General features: G+C 44.0%; 1 protein-coding gene across 2 annotated transcripts in view; it reads right to left on the bottom strand.

Moving 5' to 3' along the window:
- LOC134936125 (complement C3-like) overlaps nt 1-25,464 on the bottom strand; it is a 674,806-nt gene that overhangs the window by 96,313 nt on the left and 553,029 nt on the right. For both annotated transcript variants that reach the window (XM_063931038.1, XM_063931039.1), the window contains exons 27-28: nt 16,943-17,044; nt 10,727-10,877 (exon numbers count right to left, since the gene is read on the bottom strand). In XM_063931038.1, coding sequence (XP_063787108.1) covers nt 10,727-10,877; nt 16,943-17,044 — 253 coding nt within the window. The remainder of the gene's footprint in view (nt 1-10,726; nt 10,878-16,942; nt 17,045-25,464) is intronic.

The raw sequence follows: 25,464 nt of genomic DNA, 5'->3' as shown, positions 1-25,464 counted from the left end.
CCTACAATGGAGTACCATCTGTGATAAAGAATGTATTACACTTCCTATCCGAGTAGCTGCTGCCAGGTCCGCACATATTCCTGGAGAATACCAAGATTTTTTGGATGTGTTTTCCAAGGGCAATGCGGATATTTTGCCTCCCCATAGGCCTTATGATTGTACCATTGAGTTAATTCCTGGTGCCACGTTGCCTAAAGGAAGGTTATATGCATTGTCTGGTCCTGAAACTGTGGCCATGAATGAGTATGTGAAAGAAAGTCTTGAGAAAGGGTTTATCAGGCCATCTAAATCCCCTTTAAGTGCAGGTTTTTTCTTCGTAGAGAAGAAGGATGGTTCCCTCAGACCCTGCATTGACTTTCGAGCCCTGAATAAAATCTCAGTAAAGAATACTTACCCTCTGCCTCTGATCTCTGTCCTCTTTGATCAGCTACGTTCGGCTGTTGTTTTTTCTAAGATTGACCTGAGAGGAGCATATAATCTCATTAGAATCAGATCAGGGGATGAGTGGAAAACGGCATTCAGCACTCAATCAGGTCACTATGAGTATCTGGTCATGCCATTCGGCCTATCTAACGCTCCGGCAATCTTTCAGGATCTCATTAATGATGTGCTCCGTGAGTTTCTGGGAAGATTCGTTGTGGTCTATTTAGACGACATTTTGATTTATTCTGACTCTATAGAACAACATGTTACCCAGGTGCGTCAGGTACTTAAGAAATTACGTGAAAATCACTTGTATGCCAAACCGGAGAAGTGTGAATTTCACGTCACGGAGGTATCCTTTTTAGGGTACATTATTTCCCCTCGGGGATTCCGAATGGAACCTAAGAAGCTCCAAGCCATCCTGAGTTGGGCGCAACCCACCAACTTAAAAGCTATTCAGCGCTTTTTAGGGTTTGCAAACTACTATAGAAGGTTTATTCACTCTTTCTCTGACATAGTTGCTCCCATTGTGGCACTCACTAAGAAGGGAGCAGATCCTACCAATTGGTCATGTGAAGCTAAAGTATCTTTTCAGGCCTTGAAACAAGCCTTTGTCTCAGCCCCTGTCCTTAGACATCCCAACCCAGAATTGCCTTTCATCGTTGAGGTAGATGCCTCGGAGGTTGGTGTAGGGGCTATCCTTTCTCAGAAGGATCCAGATTCCCTTGAGTTACATCCTTGTGCCTTTATGTCCAGGAAATTCTCATCTGCTGAATCCAACTACGATGTTGGTAATCGGGAGTTGCTGGCTATTAAATGGGCTTTTGAGGAGTGGAGACATTGGCTTGAAGGAGCGACCCATACCATTTCTGTTTTGACGGATCACAAAAATCTTCAATACATTGAATCAGCTAAGCGACTGAATGCCCGACAGGCTCGTTGGGCTTTATTTTTCACTCGTTTCAAATTCATTATCACCTTCAGACCTGGTTCCAAGAATACCAAGGCAGATGCCCTCTCACGCAGTTTTCTTCCCGTTCAAGACAACAGTCCGGTTACTCTCATACTTCCGCCTTCAGTCATTCAGGCAGGTCTCACACAGGATGTTTTTTCTCAATTGAAGCTGCTTCAACATCAAGCTCCGGGAAATACTCCTGCTGGCCGTCTTTTTGTTCCTGAGTTTTTGAGAGCAACTGTTTTGGAGGAATTTCATGATAGCAAAGTTGCAGGGCATCTGGGAGTCGCTAAAACTTTTGAATTGGTATCCCGCTCAGTGTGGTGGCCTGGTCTTTCTAAAGACATTAAAGAGTTTGTTGTTTCGTGTCAGGTCTGTGCACAGCATAAAGTTCCCCGTTCTTTGCCTATTGGTCAACTTATGCCATTGAATGTTCCCCTTAGACCATGGTCGCATATCTCCATGGATTTTGTGGTGGATCTCCCTCTGTCAGCTGGATGCACAGTCATATGGGTGGTAGTGGACCGTTTTAGTAAGATGGCTCATTTTATTGGTCTTCCCCGATTGCCATCTGCCCAGGGATTGGCAGTCTTGTTCCTCCGTCATGTTTTCAGACTCCATGGGTTACCCACTGATATTGTTTCTGACAGGGGTCCACAATTCATTGCACAGTTTTGGAAGTCTTTTTGTGCTTCGTTAAAAATGAAATTATCATTAACCTCCGGTTATCATCCACAATCAAATGGACAGACTGAGCGAGTGAACCAATCCTTAAAACAATATTTGCGTTTGTACTCGGCCAAACTCCAAAATGACTGGTCTGAGTTTCTTCCATTGGCAGAGTTTGCTTATAATAATGCCTGTCATTCCTCCACCAATGTGTCTCCATTTTTTGCAGTTTTTGGTTTCCACCCCAGAGCTAATTCATTTTTCCAACATTCCTCTGTCTCCTCTCTGGCCCTGACCTCTCATCTTAAACTTATTTGGAAAAAAGTGCACATAGCTCTCAGAAAAGCAGCTTTCAGGGAAAAAGATTTTTCGGACAGGTTCCGGCGGCCGTGCACTTTTAGAGTAGGAGACAGGGTGTGGCTGTCGACTCGCAATATCAAACTTCGACAAACCTCAGCCAGATTGGGTCCTAGATTTATTGGACCATTTCTCATTATCAAAAAAGTCAATCCAGTTGCTTTCCGGTTACAGCTACCAAAAACGTTACGGATCGGAAATACCTTCCATTGCTCTTTGCTCAAACCATATGTTTCATCTAGCAGATTTCCTCGTAAAAAACCTCAGGGGAGATCACCAGTTAATGTACAGGGTCAGCAGGAGTTCGTGGTTGAGAAGGTTCTCGATTCCAAGTTGTCCCGGGGTCGGCTTTATTTTTTGGTGCATTGGAGAGGTTATGGTCCTGAGGAAAGGTCGTGGGTCCTAGATGAGGACCTTCATGCCCCAAGGCTCAAAAGGGCATTTTTTCAAGAATTTCCTCAGAAACCCGGATTTAGGGGTTCCTTGACCCCTCCTCAAGGGGGGGTACTGTTAGGCGCCGAGGGTCCGCTCGTCAGTGCGGCCGGCGCCTAGCAACGGGGACGCCACTGTCGGATCGTGTTCCCCGTTGCTGGGTCTAAGTTTATATCATCACTGGTTTCTTGGCTGTGTAGCATGCAGCTGCACGGCATGTTGTAATTATCACTCATCTGTTTCCCTGGCCATGCAGCTTGTCAGCTGCATGGCATTTAATCCAATCAGCCTCCAAACAGCTGATTGGAAGACTCTCTGTTAAAAGCACTCCCAGGACTCCTCACAGACGCCGGTGATAGCTTCCTGTTTGCCTGATTCTGCTGCAGAGAGAGTTCCCAGTCCCGGTCTGTTCGTTTGTTCCTGTTCTCAGTGATCCTGTACTCGGAAGTTACCATCTGTTCCTGGAGTCTGATCGAGCACCTTTAACATCTGGTGGCGTTCGTGAGTCGCGGCGCAGCCGTGTGTTGCGGCTTGTCCGCTACTATTTATTATTGTGTTTATTTTGAGTTCTGGAGCTTTGCGGAGGATTCCGCTTCCACAAGATCCACTCTGGTGTCCAGCGGTGCCGGATAGGAGTGTCGGATCCGTGGATCTTTGGTTGTCCTTTTCCCTGGCGGCTAGTCCGCACATACCTTTTGATTTAGTTTAGTTAGCTTGTAACCCCTGGCTTGGTTGCTTAGTCAGAGGGCCCCTTGTTATCACCCTGTCTCGGACTTCCCCTTGTCTCCCATTAAGACCTGCGGGGGCATCGGGGTTGGGCAGACATAATCCGCCCTTCGAACGCGGCTGCCATGGGCTCAAGCAACCATAGTCTCGCAGGGGATTTCTGATAACACGGGCGAGACTACGGAGTTAGGGCGCCAGGGGTTACTAGGCTCTCCAGCTCCCACAACCTGTATTTCATTCCTGTACTCAGATCTCTGCCATAAGATCTTCTCCAGTCTGGAGTACAGGAATCGTAACACTGTGATTTCTCTACTTCATTAGTTTGATCTACATACAGTACCTGCTGTTCTTCACTTTGCATTTACAATAGCTTTTACTGGGACATCTGCAGTCTATGGACTGAATTACACTTGGCATGAAGAGAGCTACTGATAATAAGTGCACATCCACCTTCCACTCATTCTATGGACTGACTTACGCTTGGCATGAAGAGAGCTTCTGATTATAAGTGCTCACACACTTCATACTCATTCTATGGACTGAATTACACCTGGCATTAAGATAGCTTCTGATAATAAGTGCTTATCCACCTCAAACTCATTCCACACACTGAATAACAGATCATGTTGCCCTCTCTCTCGCCATTGGAGGATTCCCTAACCTTTTGGCAATCCTATTAATTTACTTCACCTCCTGATATCTGACACCTGCTTCTTTAGTTACTTCTTAAGGGCCATTAAAGAAACCATGGTACCTCTTACGGCGGCTCATGCAGAAAAGGTTGCAGAACTTAAAGATAAACTGGCCACAGCTTCTCACCAGCAAATATTTTCAGCAACTCTGAAGTACCTAGGGGAATATTCATCATCCCCAAAATGTTACAATTTCTACACTCCCCAGGGAATGTAGAAATTGTGACATTCATCAAACTCCGAAAAAGCATTTTTTCCAGGGCTTGGTCATGAAACTGTTCATCATTCTGAGATGTTGAACAGCTCCTGGATCAGCACAAGCTGCTGTGTAAACAGCAGCTTGTGCAGAGGAGGGGGAGTAGTGCGGTTGCAGAGCGATCTCTGCAGCCAGACAGCCCTGATACTAAGGTGCCAGCGGTGGCCAGGAACAGGGAGCAGCGGCTACATAGATAGTGTCAGTGGGGGCCATGGTACTAAGGTGCCAGTAGCGAGTGAGAGCAATGATTAGTGGAAGCATAGATTGTGCCAGTGGAGGCCATGGTACTAAGCCTCGGTACTAAGGTGCCAGTGGGAGCAGTGGCTGAATAGATAGACCCGGTGGGGTGCCTTGATACTAAGGTGCCAGTGGTTGTGGGGAGGGGGAAGCCGTGGCGACCTAGTATATAATGTCCTGGCAGGTGGGGTGAGGGGGGCCTTGGCTGCAGAGTGATTTCTGCAGCCGGAGAAACCCTCCAATAAGTTGCCGGCAGGGGGGCAGGGTGAGAGCGGCTGAAGAGCTCTATTCTGCAGCTAGGCAGCCTAAGCGGTAAATTATCATTTCCCTAAAAACTGACTTTGTAAAAAGTCCAGATTTTCGGAAGTGATCATGTTAACGGGTCCATGGTGAAAAATGAAAAAATTGTGTGAGAATTGTATGAGAATTTAAAAATAAAAATTCTAATTGCACAATTTTTTTTTATCAAGAATATGCCCCCTTGTCTTTCATATGCAAAAATAAAACATATTTTAACATGAAAAACAAAATAGATGATCTTGAAAACAGGTTGCACAGGAACAATCTGTATCTCAACAGTTTGCAGGAACCAGTTAGAGACAAGAGCCAGAGGCGGAACTACCGGCAGTGCAAGCAGTGCACTGCACTGGGGCCCGCCTCTGTCCAGGGGCCCAAGCATGTAATGAGTCAAACTGACTCATTACATGCCGCTGTGCGCTGCGGGCAACCGCTGCCCGCAGCGCACAGCCGCCCGGAGATGAGAGGAGCAGCGGTACGGACGAGGCCCGGTGGGAGGAGGAGGAGGGAGGTGAAGAAGGGAGCCGCAGCAGCGCTTTGTTACTGGTGGAGGCGCTGCTGCTGCTGCCCCTCTGCTTCCCTATAGGCTGTCTTCCGAGAACAGCCTATAGGGAAGCAGAGTGGCAGCAGCAGCAGCGCCTCCACCAGTAACAAAGCGCTGCTGCGGCTCCCTTCTTCACCTCCGTCCACCACCTCCTAGTACTGCCCGGGAATCGTCTGACGCGGCTGCACCGAGGAGCCTGAGCCGGCGGAGAGGGTAAGTATAATTCTTCTTTCTTTCTTTCTTTTTCTCTTTTTCTTTCCTTCTTTCTTTATTGGGCCTGCCTGCCGCTACGTGTAAAAAAGGGGGACTGCCTGCCGCTATGTGTAAAAAGGGGGAATCTGCCTGCCGCTACGTGTAAAAAAGGGGGACTGCCTGCCGCTATGTGTAAAAAGGGGAATCAGCCTGCCGCAATGTGTAAAAATGGGGGAATGCCTGCCGCAATGTGTAAAAAGGGGTAATCTGCCTGCCGTAATGTGTAAAAAGGGGGGACTGCCTGACGTAATGTGTAAAAAGGGGGAATCAGCCTGCCGCAATGTGTAAAAATGGGGAACTGCCTGCCGCTATGTGTAAAAAGGGGAAATCTGCCTGACGCTATGTGTAAAAATGGGGAATCTGCCTGCCGCAATGTGTAAAAATGGGGGACTGCCTGCCGCTATGTGTAAAAAGGGGTAATCTGCCTGACGCTATGTGTAAAAATGGGGAATCTGCCTGCTGCTATGTGTAAAAAGGAGGAATCTGCCTGCCGTAATGTGTAAAAATGGGGACACTGTCTGCCGTAATGTGTAACAAGGGCACGCTGTCTGCCGTAATGTGTAAAAAGGGGATGCTGTCTGCCGTTATGTGTAAAAAGGGGATGCTGTCTGCCGTTATGTGTAACAAGGGTACGCTGTCTGCCGTTATGTGTAAAAAGTGTACGCTGTCTGCCGCTATGTGTAACAAGGGCACGCGGTCTGCCGTTATGTGTAACAAGGGGATGCTGTCTGCCGTTATGTGTAAAAAGGGCACGCTGTCTGCCGTTATGTGTAAAAAGGGCACGCTGTCTGCCGTTATGTGTAAAAAGGGCACGCTGTCTGCCGTTATGTGTAAAAAGGGCACGCTGTCTGCCGTTATGTGTAAAAAGTGCACGCTGTCTGCTGTAATGTGTAAAAAGAGGAATCTGTTCGCTGTAAGGTGTAAAAGGGTCTCTACCTGGTGTAGTGGTGCTACTGTGCGGCGTAATTTGAATAATGGAGACTACTGTGTTGGTATTATTTTGTGGCCACACCCCTTCCCCACTATGTATTTTTGATCGCGCCTACGGCGCGCACTGCCCCTGTTTTGCATGCAGCGGTGGGGCTCCGATGCCGTTTCTTGCACACAGTGCTAAAATGTCTAGTTACGGCACTGTTGCTAGGTATCCACTTCCCTGAGCAGGTCCCCCTCACCAGATCCTCTCCAGGGGTGAGGGGGTGGACTTGGATGGGATGTGTGTGGGGGGATGTGGGGGGGGGGGGGGCCAAAGCATTTTGTCGCACATGGGCCCACCGCTCGCTAGTTCCGCCACTGACAAGAGTGTAGCTATCATAGGCGCAGGCAGTGCAGCTTCTATGGGGCCCAGAACTGAGAGGGGCTGAGGAGCCCAACTTCCCTGTGAAATGTACATGTGTTACATACATTTTTCACCATTAGTAAATACATAAGGGCCCTCACAACTATTTCCTTGTGGCCTACAATATATCTAGTTATGCCCCTGGTCCTGATCATTGTAATGTGGTATAAAATTAACTGGAGGGTATTATGTGGCATACTATGAAGTGGGGACACTGTATGTCATAATGTATATTGGGTGTACTGTGTAATTGTAATGTGTACTGGCATAATGAGTATTGGCAGCCCTACAATGTGACATAATGTTAACTAGGGCCCTACTACGGTTCATAAAATAAACTAGGGAACTACTATGTGGCATAACATTAACTAAGGCACTACTATGTCTCAGAAAATCAACTAGGGCACTATTATGGGGCATACAATTAACTGCTGTGGAGAGTTGTGTATCTCTAGAAGCATTGGGACAGGGGGCCTTTCAAAATGTTGCTATGTGGCCCCCAAAGTTCTAGCTATGCCCCTGATTAGAGGTCCACCGTTACTTCAATTATGTAAGAATGATTTTCTGGAATTATTGGGGGTTGCTTCTACTCTTCAAAACTTGAAAGATATAAATCATCTATTGAGTCCACCATGGAATAATATTGATACAAGACCTAGAGCCATGATCTTCAAATATCTCAACTTCCAACATAAAGTTGACCTCTGGTCTGCAGCTTTATAAAAGGGTAACCTCATGTGAGATGATTGGTGACTTCTCTTTCAGGATTATTCCACACACAGACATTACAGTAGCACAACAGGACATGGCACTAGTTACTTGAAATAGTTTTTCTTAAATCTCAAATTTGTTCTATTGTATCCTGCTGTCTCTCTATCTTCGATGGAAAATAATTTAAGAACTTCACATCTCCTGATGATGCTCAAGAGATACTAAAAGAAGATGATCTCAAACGTTCAGCTCCACAAATAGGGGCCCTCTGCTGAGTTAACGTGGCTGAGCATTTACTGTATATGCCACACAATTATTTTTCTTTTGAGTGTTCGGTGTTTTCATTAGTAGTATGTCTTTCTGCTGTGGTTTAATTAATGTGCATGTCATTTATATATTGACAGGATTTCCTCTTATGGTATATGGCTCACTTACTGCTCCTGCATTCATATGTGCTCTGGAATAACCCTCAGCTTCATCCTTGCAGTGGATGCTAGTGTTACATATTTCGCTTATGTCCCCTATACACAGATAGTAGTGAATCTTGCTAGTTTTTAATCATTCATGCACCGTGTTTATTACCCTACTAGTTGAGGGTGCACTCTATACCCTCGTGCATTCGCCCTAATGAATATTTGATGTGCTTTAGTAGCTTATACAGTATGCTAAGTTATATGTTGCTGCTCAAGCTCATGATCCCTTTTTTCATGTTACTAAAGCTGCCTATATTGCAACTTCTGTTCAGTTTGAATTGTATGCTATGGGATTTCCTTGCCTCCTTTCTCCAATTTCCCTGGTCTTATCCTCTCCCTCTTTGATGCATCCTTTATAATATTACTAGTTGGTCTAATGCTTAATGTATCCTATTTGGTATGAACCTATTGAAATGTATTCATGGAACGTTAAAAGTATACAATGCTCACGCTGACATCTCCCTGCTTTGAGAAACTCATTTAACTGAAGTAGAACATGCTAAAATGAATATGTTAGGCCATAAGGTTTTGGTGTGACCATTCAAAGTCATCTGAATGTACTAATTCATAACACCTTATCTGATGGTACTTTAGGTATATTCTTGTTGATGTAACTATTGATTCGCACAGATACATTATTTCAAATGTTTATGCCCATAATTTGTATAGTAAAGCCTTATGCTTACAATTCATTAATAAATGATACCCTTAATCAGATGCTCACATCCTACTGGGGAGATATTTCAATATTGTCTCATCAACTATGATAGACAGAAAGCCAAGGTATCCCACTCTATACCCAACCATATATTGGGTATATTGCACATTTGCCAACAGCTGAAATTATGTGATGATTGGAGACTCCATAACCCTATGTTTAAAGTATATATATATATATATATATATATATATATATATATATATATACACACACACACACACACTTTTTTTCTGCACAGAAATCATTTACCAGAATTGATTATCGGTTACTCTTGGCTTCCATAGCTACCTCCATTCATGGTGTGGGCATAGATCCTACTGTGCTATCTGATCATGCCCCTATCTAAGTTAGCTTGGTCCCTGCCAATGACATTGGTTCACATAAACAGTAGTGTTTCCCTTCTACTGTATATTGGTGAATTCTCAGATATTTCAGAATACAGACGTGTTCTCTTACATCTAGCATCTATATGACATGTAGCCAGTGGCGTATCTATAATGGATGCAGCACACGGGCCCCTGGGTCCAGAGGGGGCCTACACCGCACACACTGCACCCATTTCTTCTATATACTTCCCTTTTTGGTGTCCAGGTGTGGGTCCCCTCCTCTCCCGAGTCACGTAGTCGGCAGCCGCAGCAGCGCTGTTTGCGCTCTGTCTGAGCACTAGAGACTCTGGCACAGTGCCAGAGTCTACAGCGCATGCGCAGGTCTCCGGAAAAATGGCCAACACACCATTTTTTTGGAGACTTGCGCATGCGCTGTAGACTTTGGCACTGTGCCAGATTCTCTTGTGCTCATACTGAGCACTAAAGGAGGGGGTCCACACCCAGAGACTACACACGGGTCACCTCCTCTCTAGATACACCCCTGCTACTTGCACTTTGACATGTCAAGGCTTGGTTTAATAAGTCTCAGCATGGTGTACTGAGTCATAACATAACGCACAGTAGTGTAATACTACTTTCTGTCCACCAGATGTCACTTTTCCTAAACTGTACTGTGCATGCATCAAATAGCCAAAGCTTTTTCTGTGTTATATAGTACAGCCAGTAAGTCATGAATTGTGAGCTGCGGTAAGTTGTTTTCTGAAGACCAGATACTACTGTACTTAACAAGGAAAGGGTACCGAGCACCGGCAAGGACTAGGTAAGTATGTACAGTAAAGTAGTGTTCGTGCACATAAGTGTGTAATAAAGGATTTAATAATTCAGTGTTTGAGTCCTATATTCTTTAAAATATTTTCTTTTTACTGGTAGTACAGGTGTCAACTGCCAATTACTGTCCGGACATCTGAGATGTCAGCGCAGGTTGGTTGGGATCTGTACACTATCAACCCCCAAGGGGAGCTGTTGCATAATTTATAATCTCAGACACACGTACAGAATGCAAACATACTTGTGTGACACTTGTCTAAGATGCAAGTATGTGTCTGGTATTCTTCAGGGACAGTCTTTTTCATTCCTATTATTTATTTATTTTATTTAACAGTTTCTTATATAGCACAGCATATTCCGTTGCGCTTTACAATTAGAACAGTAATAGAAAAAAACTGGGTAAAAACAGACATACATAGAGGTAGGAAGGCCCTGCTCACAAGCTTACAATTTTTTTTGTATGTATAAACATGAAACTGCCATTACTATACCTGTAGATGCAGACATCAGCTTCCTTGTGTCCGTCAGCTTTCCGGCTCTGGCTAATGCATATGAAGTAATTGCAATTGAATATGGTTTTACCAGGGATGGATATTGCTCAGTTATGAATGTTGTTGCTTGATTAATGCTTCCCTGTAGATTCTGGGATGCAAAGAAATAAGTTCATGCTGAAATACTGTAAGTATTATTAGAATAAGCACATTTGTAAATAATTCAATAACGTTCTTTAAAAAACAGGAGACAATATTTGTGCAAATGTTGGGTCACCAAAGAATCAGGCATTATTTTAGCACTTAAAACAGATGTAATGACCCTAGTGAACTGGATATGATCTATAGACGACATCCACTTAATTTATCATTGAAGTGAAGAATGGGATCGATTTTGTAAATACCTAAACACCAATTCATACAGATGTCCCCTTATTCTCCTATCCTGAGATCCCTCTAGACAGCCTTTCTTAATGCAACACATGTCGCCAAATGCCAGTCTCCATGTGTTTGTATGTTAAGTGGACACTAGTATAAGTATACACTATTATTGCAAGTGATTTAATCCTCAAATTATAGTAAATTTATCACCATTTGCAATGTACGTATTCCTATACCCAGGCAGTCATAATTTTTGACAATACTCAGATAATAATGTATTTATCTTATGGATCATGGTGCTGTGTTTTAATTATTGAATCATAGAAACATAGAATTTGACGGCAGATAAGAACCACTTGGCCCATCTAGTCTGCCCATTTTTTTTATCCTTTAGGTAATCTCAACCCTTTTTGAACCTTAATTATTTGTAAGGATATTCATATGCCTATCCCAAGCATGTTTAAATTGCTCTACAGTCTGAGCCTCTACCACCTCTGATGGGAGGCTTTTTCACTTATCCACTACCCTTTCTGTGAAGTAATTTTTCCTTAAAATTTCGCATGAACTTGCCTCCCCCCCAGTTTCAGTGTATGTCCTCGAGTTCTAATACTTCTCTTCCTTTGAAGAATGTTTCCCTCCTGAACTTTGTTAAAATCCTTGATATATTTGAAAGCTTCTATTATGTCCCCCCTCTCTCCTCCAAACTATACATGTTAAGATCTTTTAGCCTTTCCGAGTAAGTTTTGTGATGTAGGCCATGCACCATTTTAGTTGCCCTTCTTTGTACACTCTCTAATGTATTTATATCCTTCTGGAGATATGGTCTCCAGAACAGTATTCCAGATGAGGCCGTACCAATGAGCTATACAGTGGCATTATTACTTCTTTTTTCCTGCTACCGATTCCTCTCGCTATGCAACCAAGCATCTGACTTGCCTTTCTCATTGCTTTGCTCCACTGCTTTCCTGCCTTTAAGTCACTTGAAATAGTGACTCCTAAATCCTTTCCTCTTCAGTAGTTTCCATTATAGTACCCTTGATACTATATTTAGCCTTTGGGTTTTTGAGAACCAAGTGCATGATTTTGCATTTTCTAGCATTAAACTATAGTTGCAACGTTTTTGACCATTTCTCAAGCCTAGCTAGGTCATTAATCATTTGTTTGAACCCACCCGGTGTCTACCCTGTTGCAAATCTTTGTATCATCTGCAAAATGGCATACTTTCCTTTCAATACCATTTGCAATGTCGCCAACAAAGATATTAAAGAGAACTGGTCCAAGTGCAGATCCCTTGGGTACTCCACTGGTAACATTTCCCTCCATAGATTGCACTCCATTTACTACAACTGTCTGTTTTCTATCCTGCAACCAGGTTCTTATGCATTTAACTGTTTTATAATCCACCCCCATGATTTCAAGTTTATTTAGCAGTCTGTGATGTGGGACAGTGTCAAATGCCTTACTAAAGTCTAGATATGCTACAACTACAGCTCCCCCGTGATCTATTATTTTAATCACAGAGTCGAAAAAGTCAGTAAGATTTGTTTGATTTGTTGGGGTGATCGATGGGCCTACTAGGGAGATGCTATTATACTGTGTGTGTGTATGTATATATATATATATATATATATATATATATATATATATATATATTATTATATATACACACACACACACACGCACGCACAGACACCCCTAATATTCTTGCCCTTATGTTAATGCTGAATTGAATAAACAGCATTCCACCGTGTAAATCATGTGAGAGGGGGCATGAAGAGGGGAAACTAATCAAAAGTTATTGATTGTACTGAGATACATCTTGGCATGGTCACATAGTACTGTTGCTGCACCCCCAATGTCCTGTCTTCCTAATCTGCAACCCCCATTCCCTGTCATCTTGTTCTGCACTCGTGTGCTTACATCACATTCTGAACCACGCATGTACTGTCATCAATGTGCACCAGCTCCCAATGGGGGTAATTCCAAGTTGATCGCAGCAGGAAATTTTTTAGCAGTTGGGCAAAAGCATGTGCACGGCAGGGGAGGCAGATATAACATGTGCAGAGAGAGTTAGATTTGGGTGGGTTATTTTGTTTCTGTGCAGGGTAAATACTGGCTGCTTTATTTTTACACTGCAATTCAGATTGCAGATTGAACACACCCCACCCAAATCTATCTCTCTCTGCACATGTTATATCTGCCTCCCCTGCAGTGCACATGGTTTTGCCCAACTGCTAAAAAAGGTTCCTGCTGCAATCAACTTGGAATTACCCCCAATGTCCAGCCTTCATTGTGCTGCACACACCATATCTTCTTTTATCCCACCATCATTGCCCTGAACCTCATATCCTGTAATTGCTGTCAACCACCCCTATATCCTGTTATGAATACCCTGCACAACAATATCTTGTTATCATTGCCCTGCAAATCCATACTCAAGTTGTAATAGAAGGTGCTCATACTAGTCAACATTCTGGCCCTGAAGGGTCTTTGTTAAGGGAGACACTGACACCCCGACAAAAGGAAAGTGTGTGCTGATCTCTCTGTGACCTGTGTTGGCAAAGACCCTTAGGAGCCAAAATGTCGCCCTGTATGAGGGCCTTCTTTTAAAACATGAGATGCATTTGAAACATGGCGAGAGCCCTAAGAAACATTGGACTATGTTAGCAGACTGTTGAGTGTCTTTAGAGGAGTATATATATATATATATATATATATATATGTATATATATATATATCTATCAGGGGCGCTTTAAGAGAGCAGGAGGCCCGTATGCTGCCACCTCCGTATGGCCCCCCCGTTCTCTCTGCAGGAGCGCTGTAGAGTCTGAGCACTAGAGGGATTAGACTCTACTGTGCATGTGCAGATCTCTGGTAAAATGGCGCAGCGGCCATTTTCCCAGAGATTACTGTGCATGCGCAGAACTCTGTGAAAGTGGCCGCTGCGCCATTTTCATGGGGTTTTAACATGATGACATCGGTGTGGGACTCCGGAGGAATGAGTATTAAAGAAATGGGTGCAGTGTGTGCGGTGTGGGCCCACTCTGCACTCAGGGGCCCATGTGCACCGCACACACTGCACCCATTATAGAAACGCCAGTGATATATATATATATATATATATATATATATATATATACACACACACACACACACACACACACACACACACACACACGTATATACACGTGCAAAAATAACATAACTACTTAACTGGCTTTATTGGCAGCATGTAGTCATGTTAGCACCAGCATATAGTATATGCTGCTACTAATGGGCGGCTGACTATATTCTGCTGGTAACATGACTACAGTACATGCTGTCTATCAAGCCTGTTAAGTATTTGTGTTATTTTTGCACCTTGCATTGCACTTTGACTTGTGAGTGATGGATTTTCTCTGGCTAACAGAATTGCTATCTCTCTCTCTCTGTCTCTCTCTCTCTCTATATATATATATATATATATATATATATATATATATATATATATATACATACACACACACACACACACACACACACACGATATATAGATATATATATATATATATATATATATATATATATATATATAATGTATAACCTCTATAAATCTGGATAAAAATATAGAGGTAAAATGTCAGATTGGTCTGTATAACAATTGACATAGATTGATTCAGATAATTTTATTAAATAAAATGTTACAAATACCATTTTCATAGGCATTTACTCCCTGCAGACTAATACTTGGTAAAACCCCATTTTGCTGCAGTAACAGTTTTAAGTATATTGGGGTAACTTTCAGCCAGGTTTGCACACTGATTAGGAGTGATTTTTGCACATTCTTCTGTGATACTCCTGAGTACAGCTTGAAGTCTATGGGCTCTGTAGTACTGGGGGACTACCAGTGGCAGTGCTGTGGAGCACAAGAGAGACATTCTGGGAATAGAAATTAAGCATTGATGGTGTGACGTGCGCAGTTGGAGTCAGAGGATGCTGATGAGCAGAGCTGGGGAGAGGGTGATGAGTGGAGTACCTGAAGTCTACGAGAGAGACTGGTGCAAGGAACATATATAATGTTAAGTGATGGAGAGAATAGTACACTCAGGACTGATATATAACTGCTAGAGGGCTGAAGATACTTGTACCCTCAGGACTGGGATATATAATTGCCAGAGAGCTGAAGATTTCATTTTATGTGTGTAGGACAAACAGCAACTGATGCTTACTTTTGCCTTATTGTTGAGTACACATACATGCATATAATATGAAAGTCACCAGCTAGCAAAAGTACTTTAATGAAAGGACACTGATCACTAAATAAAAGTAAATGGCTCATGTGTATGGGATATTTATGGTATTTTGCATTACAATACTGTATAAAAGAGATTATATTTTGTTATTTCATTGTATGTGTTTATGTAAGACAGGGATGGGGAACCTTTGGCCCTCCAGCTGTTGATGAACTACACATCCCATCATGCCCTGCAACAGTTTTAGCTGGCATGCTGGTATGTGTAGTTCAAAAGCAGCTGGAGGGCCAAAGGTTCCCCACTCCTGATGTAAGAGATACTGTGAATATTCAGAGTATAATGTATAAAGTATTTTAGGATATGTATTTTCTACTACATACTAATTAGACAAACACAATGTACCTGTATTAAATACACTGTATCGCATTATTGTATATGCTAATACCCAAGGATTACACTGTAGGCGCTTGTTTATTTACTTTATATCTCAGAACTGCAAGTAGAAGCAGAACTTGTCACTGGGCCATTTGTAGAATCATTGTGATTGGCGTATATTTTAATAATATATATAGTTGGCACAGGTATATCTACGTATTTATACTGGTGTGTGTGTGTGTGTGTGTGTGTGTGTGTGTGTGTGTGTGTGTGTGTACATATAAAATTATCCTGTGCACTCAGTGGAAACCTAGGTAAACGCCCCTACAGCTGCCATTGTGAGAGAGGGGAGACAGGCCTGAAAGAGGAGGGCTGACTGTCAGAGTAAGGGTGTGTACACACGGTGAGATATTTTCTTTCGATTTTTACTATATAATCAAAATCGCAAGAAAAGTTAGTTGCAGATCACAAGGTGAAAGTCAACTTGCGATCCCGATTCGATTCTGATGCACGGTCCCGCCAGGTCAGCATCGCAAGAAAAGATAGACTGTGCAGGCAAGTCAATCCTTGCTAGATCGGTGTACTATCTAGTTCATCTCACATGTCAATGACATCTCACATAAGTCAAAATCACACATAAGCCAATATCGTAAGCACACATAGTCCATATCTCAAGAAAAGTTACTCAAAATTGGTGGTGCTGGGCTCCGGGCAGCTCAAGGGAAATCGCAAAGTGAAAATCGGGCATAGCAAGGATGTCACCGTGTGTACACACCTTAAGTATAGGAGTAGAGGCAGGATAAAGTAACTGGGGTGTTTATGCCACACCTAGGGTGTTTGTCAGAGCCGTGCTGAGGGAGGTGGAGCTGCAATGGAGGTGAGTGATGAAGAACAGCCATAAAAGGGACAGGGCCCAACGGGGTCAGAGATTAAGGTGACCCGTCTCCAGAAACTTTAGCACTATAAAACATGATTTTGGGTGCCTACACACTCTCACAATATCTCAATAAAAAATTGTGACTCATGATCTGGCAGATAATTGTATAGGTGTGTTCTCTGCTCACAGAAAGAGGATAAAACACAAGATAAATATCTAATAGGTGGTCCAATAGGGGCAGCGGTGGTAGAACAGGCTAAAATATTCTCTGTAAAGCACTGCAGAATATGTGCCCGCTATATAAATAACTGTTAATAAATAACATCAGGTAACAATGTTTCAGCCACTTACACCAACGTAGTGATTACAGGTATTCTCACTTTCCAGCATAGCGATGAGGACGAAGGCTGTGAGTGTAGACTCCAACTCCCTAGCTCCCTTTGTTATCCCTCCCTGTGTAAGACAGATAAGCACATACTGTGACAAACATGTAACTCTATAATAGATGGAGACATGAGATTGTCATGACTATGTAACATAAATGGAACCAAGGTTTAGTTTTTACTAGCCTACTGTCTGAAATAAAATAATTACCACACATATTAAATGTACAGCTGCTGTTATCACTTTTCACATACAGACTCCCAGTTACCATCTGTGACAAATAGTTATTTAAAATATCTACTTACACTGAAGCTGCAGTCAGACAATCTGAGTATTTAAAAGTAACAGAATATTACTTCCACTGTCTACAACAGGGAAGACTGTGTGTGTGTGTGTGTGTGTGTGTGTGTGTGTGTGTGTGTGTGTGTGTGTGTGTGTGTGTGTGTGTGTGTGTGTGTGTGTGTGTGTGTGGAGGTGGGGCGGAGGGGAGAACAGCGGGACCGGGCCCCCTCAACAAGAGTGGGTAGAGGTCTGCTTCCGCCTCTCGGCGCCACTGAAAAATGCCACTTTTTATCCTTATTTTCCTTTTAAGTTTTGAGGGATCTAGACACATGGTGACAGCTACCATGTTGCTATTCATATGGCAACATCACAGTGTAGACACTAGAATGAAAACATAGTTGAACATGTTGGTAGGTACCATGTCGACATCGTTAGAATATCAACGTGTTCACAATTGTCGACATCTGAAATGTCACCATGTGAAATGTCAACATTCTCAGAAAGTTGAAGGCTAAGTTTAGGTGCTGCCATTAGGATTAGATATAGTCACTAGGAGGAGGTTAGGGTTACGTACTAGGGCGAAGATTAGAGTTAAGTCTAGGGATTATGGTTAGGGGGGAACCAAAACTACTGGTCTCATGACCACTGGGACTCTGATGCTGAGCTGGAGATTCTGCAACCGCTGGGAGCAGGTAAATGACTGCTGGGCTAATAGTGACATTAGGTCATCCTTTTGGCATGTCAATATGTCATCCATGTACACATGATGAATGTCAACATGGTCACTGTTGACATGCTGACAGGCTGCATGTCGACATTACAACCATATCGTCATTCTCATTTACTTTATGCACATGGTCATGAGAACTGCTGACCTAACATACTGTACCACACACTACTATTGATGATTAAGTGGTTGAGCAACAATTTTCACCCATCACATCCTACTTGCTTGAGGTTAAACTATGCACAGCACATGCCGGCTTGTCCCCATACTTCAAAACCCAACATATAACTTATTTCTAAATAAATAATGTCACAGACCAAAATGTGGTCATCATTTATTTATAACAAATTCAACTAAATGGTGGCAGAGGTCGAAGGAGGAAGGCAGATCATAATATACCATTAAAGTTCTGCTATGCAGTGGCGTCAATGGTGAAAAAAAATGGGTTCAGTGGGCATGCATAGCTCAGAGGGATCCAGGGGTCTTCCATACCATGCCTAAAAGGAGACTCATATGGGAAAATGAAGTCGCTGGCCTCCAGAAACGGCAAAACACCACGGTACAGAAAAAAACATACCTGCAATGCCATCAAGATGTTTGTGAATTGCCATACCCAATTAACCACCACTGCAAGAAGAAAGAAATTCAGAGAGGGTGGAACAAAAATAGGATTTTAATTACCTACCGGTAAATCCTTTTGTTTTAGTCTGTAGAGGATGCTGGGGTTCCATTTAGTACCATGGGGTATCGATGGGTCCTATGGGAGCCACTGGCACTTTAAGAGTTTAATAGTTTGGGCTGGCTCCTCCCTCTATGCCTCTCTTATCAGACTCAGTCTAGAAACTGTGCCTGAGGAGACGGACATACTTTGAGAGAAGGAAATACACAGATAGTGGTGAGATTCACACCAGCTCACACATAACAAAAGGAAAGCCAAGCTAACCAACTTGAAACGATTCAGCAATGACTGAACCAACAACAATACTTAACCAAGTAACAATGCAGAAAAATTAAGCACTAGGCGGGCGCCCAGCATCCTCTATAGACTACGAGAAAAGGATTTACCGGTAGATAATTAAAATCCTATTTTCTTTTACGTCCTAGAGGATGCTGAGGTTCCATTTAGTACCATGGGGATGTACCAAAGCTCCCAGAATGGGAGGGAGAGTGCTGAGTTCCTGCAGAACAGATTGACCAAACTTAAGGTCCTCAGAGGCCAAAGTATCGAACTTGTAGAACTTAGCAAATGTGTTCGACCCTGACCAAGGTGCTGCTCGGCAAAGCCGAGACACCCCGGGCAGCCGCCCAGGAAGAACCCACCGTACGAGTAGAGTGGGCCTTAACAGATTTCAGAAATGGCAAACCTGCCATGGAATAAGCATGCTGGATAGGAAACCTGATCCAGGGAGAAATAGTCTGCTTACAAACAGGACACCCAACCTTGTTGGGATCATAAAAGGACAAACAGAGCGTCCGACTTCCTGTGACGAGAAGTTCTCTTCACATATATCTTCATAGCCCTCACAACATCCAAGGACTTTGAGGCAATTGAGGTGTCAGTAGCCACTGACACCACAATAGGTTGGTTGATACGAAAAGCCAACACAACCTTTGGAAGAAAGTGCTGACGCGTTCTGAGCTCAGCTCTATCCTCTCGGAAAATCAAGTAGGGGCTCTTGCATGACAATGCCCCCAATTCTCACACACATCTAGCAGATGCCAATGCCAACAGTGTGACCGCCTTCCAAGTAAGAAACTTGACGTCCACCTCCTGTAAAGGCTCGAGCCAATCCGATTGCAGGAATTGCAGCACCACATTAAGATCCCATGGTGCCGTAAGAGGCACAAAGAGTGGCGGATGTGCAGAACCCCTTTCAAGAATGTCTGAACCTCAGGGAGGGCAGCCAATTGTTTCTGAAAGAAAATGGACAAGTCTGAAATGTGGACCTTTATGGAGCCCAAGCGTAGGCCCACATCCACACCTGCTTGCAGAAAGAGGAGAAACCGTCCCAGTTGGAACTCCACCGTAGGAAATTTCTTGGATTCACACCAAGACACATACTTTTTCCAAATCCAATGGTAATGTTTAGACATTACTCCCTTCCTGGCCTGTATCAGGGTAGGAATTACCTTTTTCAGAATGCCCTTCCGAGCTAAGATCTGGCGTTCAACCTCCATGCCGTCAAACGTAGCGCGGTAAGTCTTAATAGCCGAACGGCCCCTGTTGTAGAAGGTCCTCGTGAAGAGGAAGAGGCCTCGGATCCTCCAGCAGTAATTCTGAAAGATCCACATACCAAGCCCTTCTTGGCCAGACTGGAGCAGTGAGGATCGCCTGAACGCTTGTTCTTTTTATTAGTTTGAGAATCCTTTGGATGAGTGGAAGTGGAGGGAACACATACACCGACTGGAACACCCACGGAGTTACCAGTACGTCCACCACCACTGCCTGTGGGTCTCTCGACCTGGAACAGTACCTTCAAAGCTTCTTATTGAGGCGAGAGGCCATCATGTCTACCTGAGATACACCCCATCGGGTTGTCACCTCTGCAAACACCTCCGGGTGGAAGACCCATTCTCCTGGATGGAGATTGTGTCTGCTGAGAGAGATCACTTCCCAGTTGTCTCCACCACCGCATGCTTTTCTGCCCAGAGGAGGATTCTCATTACCTCTGACATTGCAGCCCTGTCAGTTTATGTAGGACACTGCTGTTACATTGTCCGACTGAACTTGAATGGCCCGATATTGCAGAAGATGTGGCACTTGTAGAAGTCCGTTGTATATGGCCCTTCATTCCAGAATGTTTATCGGAAGGATGGATTCCAGAGTTGAACCCTTTCCTTGTAAGTCTTTCCCCTTGGGTGACTGCTCCCCAACCTCTGAGACTTGCATCCGTGGTAGAAGGATCCAATTCTGAATCCCGAACCTGTGGCCCTCGAGTAGGTGAGAAGTTTGCAGCCACCAGAGGAGTGAAATTCTGGGTTTCGGCGACAGGCGTATCCGCTGGTGCATGTGAAGATGTGATCCCGACCATTTGTCTAGGAGATCCAGTTGGAAGGACCTTGCATGGAATCTTCCGTACTGTAGAGCCTCGTAGGAGGCTACCATGTTCCCCAGAAGGTGAATGCACTGATGAGCAGATACCCGGGCTGGCTTCAGGACATCCCGTACCATTGATTGGATCACCAAGGATTTCTCCACCAGTAGAAACACCCACTGAACTTCCGTGTCGAGTATCATTCCCTTGGAAGGGCAGTCTGCTTGTCGGCTCCAAATTTGAATTTCGAAGGTTCAAGATTAACCCATGATCCCGGAGAAGTCGAGTTGAGAGAGAAATACTCTGCAACAACCTCTCCCTGGAAGATGCTTTTATCAACAGATCGTCCAGATTTGGAATTATGTTCACTGTCTTCCTACGAAGGAGTAGCATCATTTCTGCCATAACCTTGGTGAACACCCTTGGTGCTGTGGAGAGGCCAAATGGCAGTGCTTGGAACTGATAGTGACAGTCTAGCAGCGCAAATCAGAGATAAGCCTGGTGAGGCGGCCAGATCGAAATGTGAAGGTACACATCCTTGATATCCAGGGATACTAGTAATTCCCCATCCTCCAGACCTGGGATCACCGCTCTCAGAAACTCCTTCTTGAATTTGAATTCCCTCAAGTAGGGGTTCAAAGTATTTAGGTTTAATATCAGCCTTACGGAACCGTCCGGTTTCAATACCACAAACAGATTTGAGTAATCAAACCACAAAGGGGGTAATTCTAAGTTGATCGCAGCAAGATTTTTTATAGCAACTGGGCAAAACCATGTGCACTGCAGGGGAGGCAGATATAACACGTGCAAAAAGAGTTAGATTTGGGTGGGTTATATTGTTTCTGTGCACGGTAAATACTGGCTACTTTATTTTTACACTGCAATTTAGATAGCAGATTGAACACACCACACCCAAATCTAACTCTCTTTGCACGTTATATCTGCCTCCCCTGCAGTGCACATGGTTTTGCCCAGTTGCTATCAAAAATCCTGCTGCGTTCAACTTGGAATTACCCCTAATGTTCCTGGCGCCGCAATTGTCGGATTTGAAAGCAGCTCTCTCAGGGGTAATAGGTCATTTACCCCAAAAATAAGCCAAAATAACCACAATCTGAGAATGCGCTTTTCAAATCCAATGTAGATTTTATTAATTATCTATATATTATAAAAAATATATATGCATTTAACTATCACAGTTATATATATATTTTGCCGGCCGGCCGGTCGGCCACATAAAAAGCCTATTTTAACTAAATAAAATTTTTTTATATATAATTAATTAAAACTTGAGTAATAACCCTTGTGTTTTAGGTGAGGTGGAACTGGAACAATAACATCTGTTTGAACCAATTTTTGAATGGCTTCCTGTAGGATGGCACTTTCTGTCAGCGAAGCTGGTAAGCCTGATTTGAAGTATCTGTGAGGTGGGTGGTTCTTAAAACTCCAGTCTGTACCCCTGGGTAACAATCTCTCTTACCCAGGGGTCTGTGCATGATGACGCCCAGATCTCACTGAAATTCTTTAGTCTCGCTACCACCTGCCCGATCTCCAGGCTGGGAGGTCCACCATCATGCTGAAGATTTTGAGGAAGCAGAACCTGGTTTCTGTTCCTCAGATCCTGTTGGTGAAGGTTTTCTGGATTTCCCCGACCACCCCTAAAGAAAGTGGAAGGGTATTTGGACTTCTTAACTTTTGCGGTCCGAAAGGACTGCAGTGTAGACGTAGGATAAGATTTCCTAGTCGTGGTGTCGTTGAGGGAAGAAAGGTTGGCTTACCTACAGTTGCCGTGGAGATCCAGGCATCCAGTGTGTCCATAAACAAAACCTGACCTGTGAAGGGTAGGTTCTCCACACTTTTCTTGGATTCCGCATCCACAGTCCATTGGCGTAGCCAGAGTCCAATGCGCGCCGAGACCGCCATGGAAGTAGCCCTTGTGTTCAGAATGCCAAGGTCTTTCATGGCCTCCACCATGAAACCTGCAGAATCTTGTACGTGACGCAAAAATAATTCAATGGCACTCCTATCCATAGTATCTAAGTCCTCTAGTAATGTGCCTGACCACTTTACTATGGGTTTAAAAATCCACGCACAAGCAATAGTGGGCCTTAAAGCTACGCCAGTAGCTGTGTATAGTGATTTGAGCGTAGTCTCAATCTTGCGGTCAGCCGGCTCTTTTAAGGCGGTTGAACCAGGGACAGGTAAAACCCCTTTTTTAGACAATCTAGATGCAGAAGAGTCTACTATAGGTGGGTTTTCTCATTTCTTTCTATCCTCTTCAGGGAAAGGGATAGCAATGAGAATTCTTTTAGGGATCTGGAATTTCTTCTCTGGATTTTCCCAGGATTTTTCAAATAAAGAGTTTAATTATTTAGAAGCAGGGAAGGTAAGCGAGGATTTCTTATGTTTGGTAAAATAAGATTCCTCTGCCTGCTCAGGTACCTTCTCAGAAAAATGTAAAACATCCATAATGGCTTCAATCATTAGCTGCACCCCTTTAGCAAGGGATTCATCTCCCCCCTGCATATCCCCATCACAGTCCCCTTTATCAGAGTCGGTATCAGTGTCAACTTGCATTATCTGTGTAAGTGTACGTTTTTTGGAGTATGTAGGTGGGGTTTTTGAGGAAGTATCGGGAGCTGAATACTTAAAACCCTCTACAGAGTTTCTCAAAAACTGAGACTCTTTCTCAGTATGTGACATCCTTGTTGAAATCTGGGATATCATGCCCCTTAAAGAATCCACCCATGAAGGTTCGGATTCAGAAGGCTGGGAAAGCACATTGCAGTGCTAAGTACATGGAATAGACTCTCAGGAGAAGATACACACTCTGCAGTACAGGACACAGGGGGGTGGTCTTCAGTATGCCGGCGGTCGGGCTCCCGGCGACCAGCATACCGGCGCCGGGAGCCCGACAGCCGGCATACCGACACTTATTCTCCATCGTGGGGGTCCAAGACCCCCGTGGAGCGAGAATAAAATAGTGTGGCGCGCGTAAGCCGGCGGCTGGCCTCCCGGCGCCGGTATGTTGGTCACCGGGAGGCCGGCCGCCGACAGATCGTAGTGAACCCGACACAGCGTCCTTAGACATGGTAAAGTGGATACACACACTTACACACACACAGCAAAATATCAGACACAGTTTCCCCCAGAGTACCTTCATAGAGTCACAGAGTATAAGGAGCCCAACACAGCGCCCCAGTAGGCAGTTATTATGATAAAAGCCTGGCGCTGACTAATTAACCTTAATAGGCAGCTAGTACTATAGTTACACTCCCCCCCACCTCTTCCCCCTTGTCTATAACACCCTGGTACCGCAGAGGTATTGTCAGCGTTCTGTTTTATAATCTGCAGGGAGAAAATGACGCCGGTGAGTGATGGATCCACTCTGGGAAGCCCCGCCCCCTGTAATGGCGCGTGGCTTCCAGCACAAATTGTTTATACTGGCCTGAGAATTTGGTGCTAACAGCAGGGGTCAGCCCCTGTTAGCTGTGTGACCAGTGTAGGGTATTCGGGCTGGCTCAGGACGCCCCTCAAAGCGCCTACACAGTGTGTTGCTGAGCCTTCCTGGAGTGCACAAATATATAGATAAATATACACCTGATGCCGTCACTTAATTAAGTCAGAGCAGCTAATCCCGGGGAATTTATCCTAATAACCCCAAGTTTAGAAAATATCCAAGAAAAGATGAGACTGCGCTACTGACTTAATTATATATATTTCTTATCACAATAAACAATTAACAATACACGGATACCGGCCAGTACCCTCTAAATAATATTAAAAATGTATACATTCTGTTACATAGCTTTGTTACAACAATAAAAACATGAATCTAAACATCAATATTGAGGACTAGGCTGTCTTATTTATAATAATAGATAATCACCAGTCCAATAGAGTCTTCACTGTAATATAATATAGAGCTGTAGTACTCTTTAAGGCTTTAGGCACACTTTCACTGTTCTTAGACACTTTTCTCCAGTGTACTAGTAAGTGGTTATGAATGCTCACACTTCATGCAATAACCACATGCATACATTCCAATAGAAATGGACAACTGCCAGCAGGAAAAATACAAAACACCCTGCAATGAATTCTTTAATGCGGCCAGGATGAGCATTGCTGCATACGAGTGAAGGAACACAGCTGCGGAGGTGAACACAGCTCCGACGGCCGCTACGAGCCACTCAGAAGTGAGGAATCACTGCATCAGAGGTGAGCATAGCCTTGCTCCAGGCCCCCTGCTCTCTCTTACTGTTGCCGGGCAACACTGTGGTACATCACAAGTACCCTGAACCACATGCATGGACACTCACCTCCCTCATTGAAATGGTATGCAAAACTCAGTGGCGTAACTACTGCCCCCGCATCCCTGGCGGTGGCTTGGGGGTGAGAGGCTGCGGGGGCACCACCACTGATTTAGAGCAGATTGACATGCGGACGAG

The sequence above is a fragment of the Pseudophryne corroboree genome, chromosome 6 (genome assembly GCF_028390025.1).
Source record: "Pseudophryne corroboree isolate aPseCor3 chromosome 6, aPseCor3.hap2, whole genome shotgun sequence".
NCBI classification, from domain to species: domain Eukaryota; kingdom Metazoa; phylum Chordata; class Amphibia; order Anura; family Myobatrachidae; genus Pseudophryne; species Pseudophryne corroboree.
The sequence above is the reverse complement of the archived record's forward strand: the minus strand, read 5'-3'. Positions and strand labels throughout refer to the sequence as shown.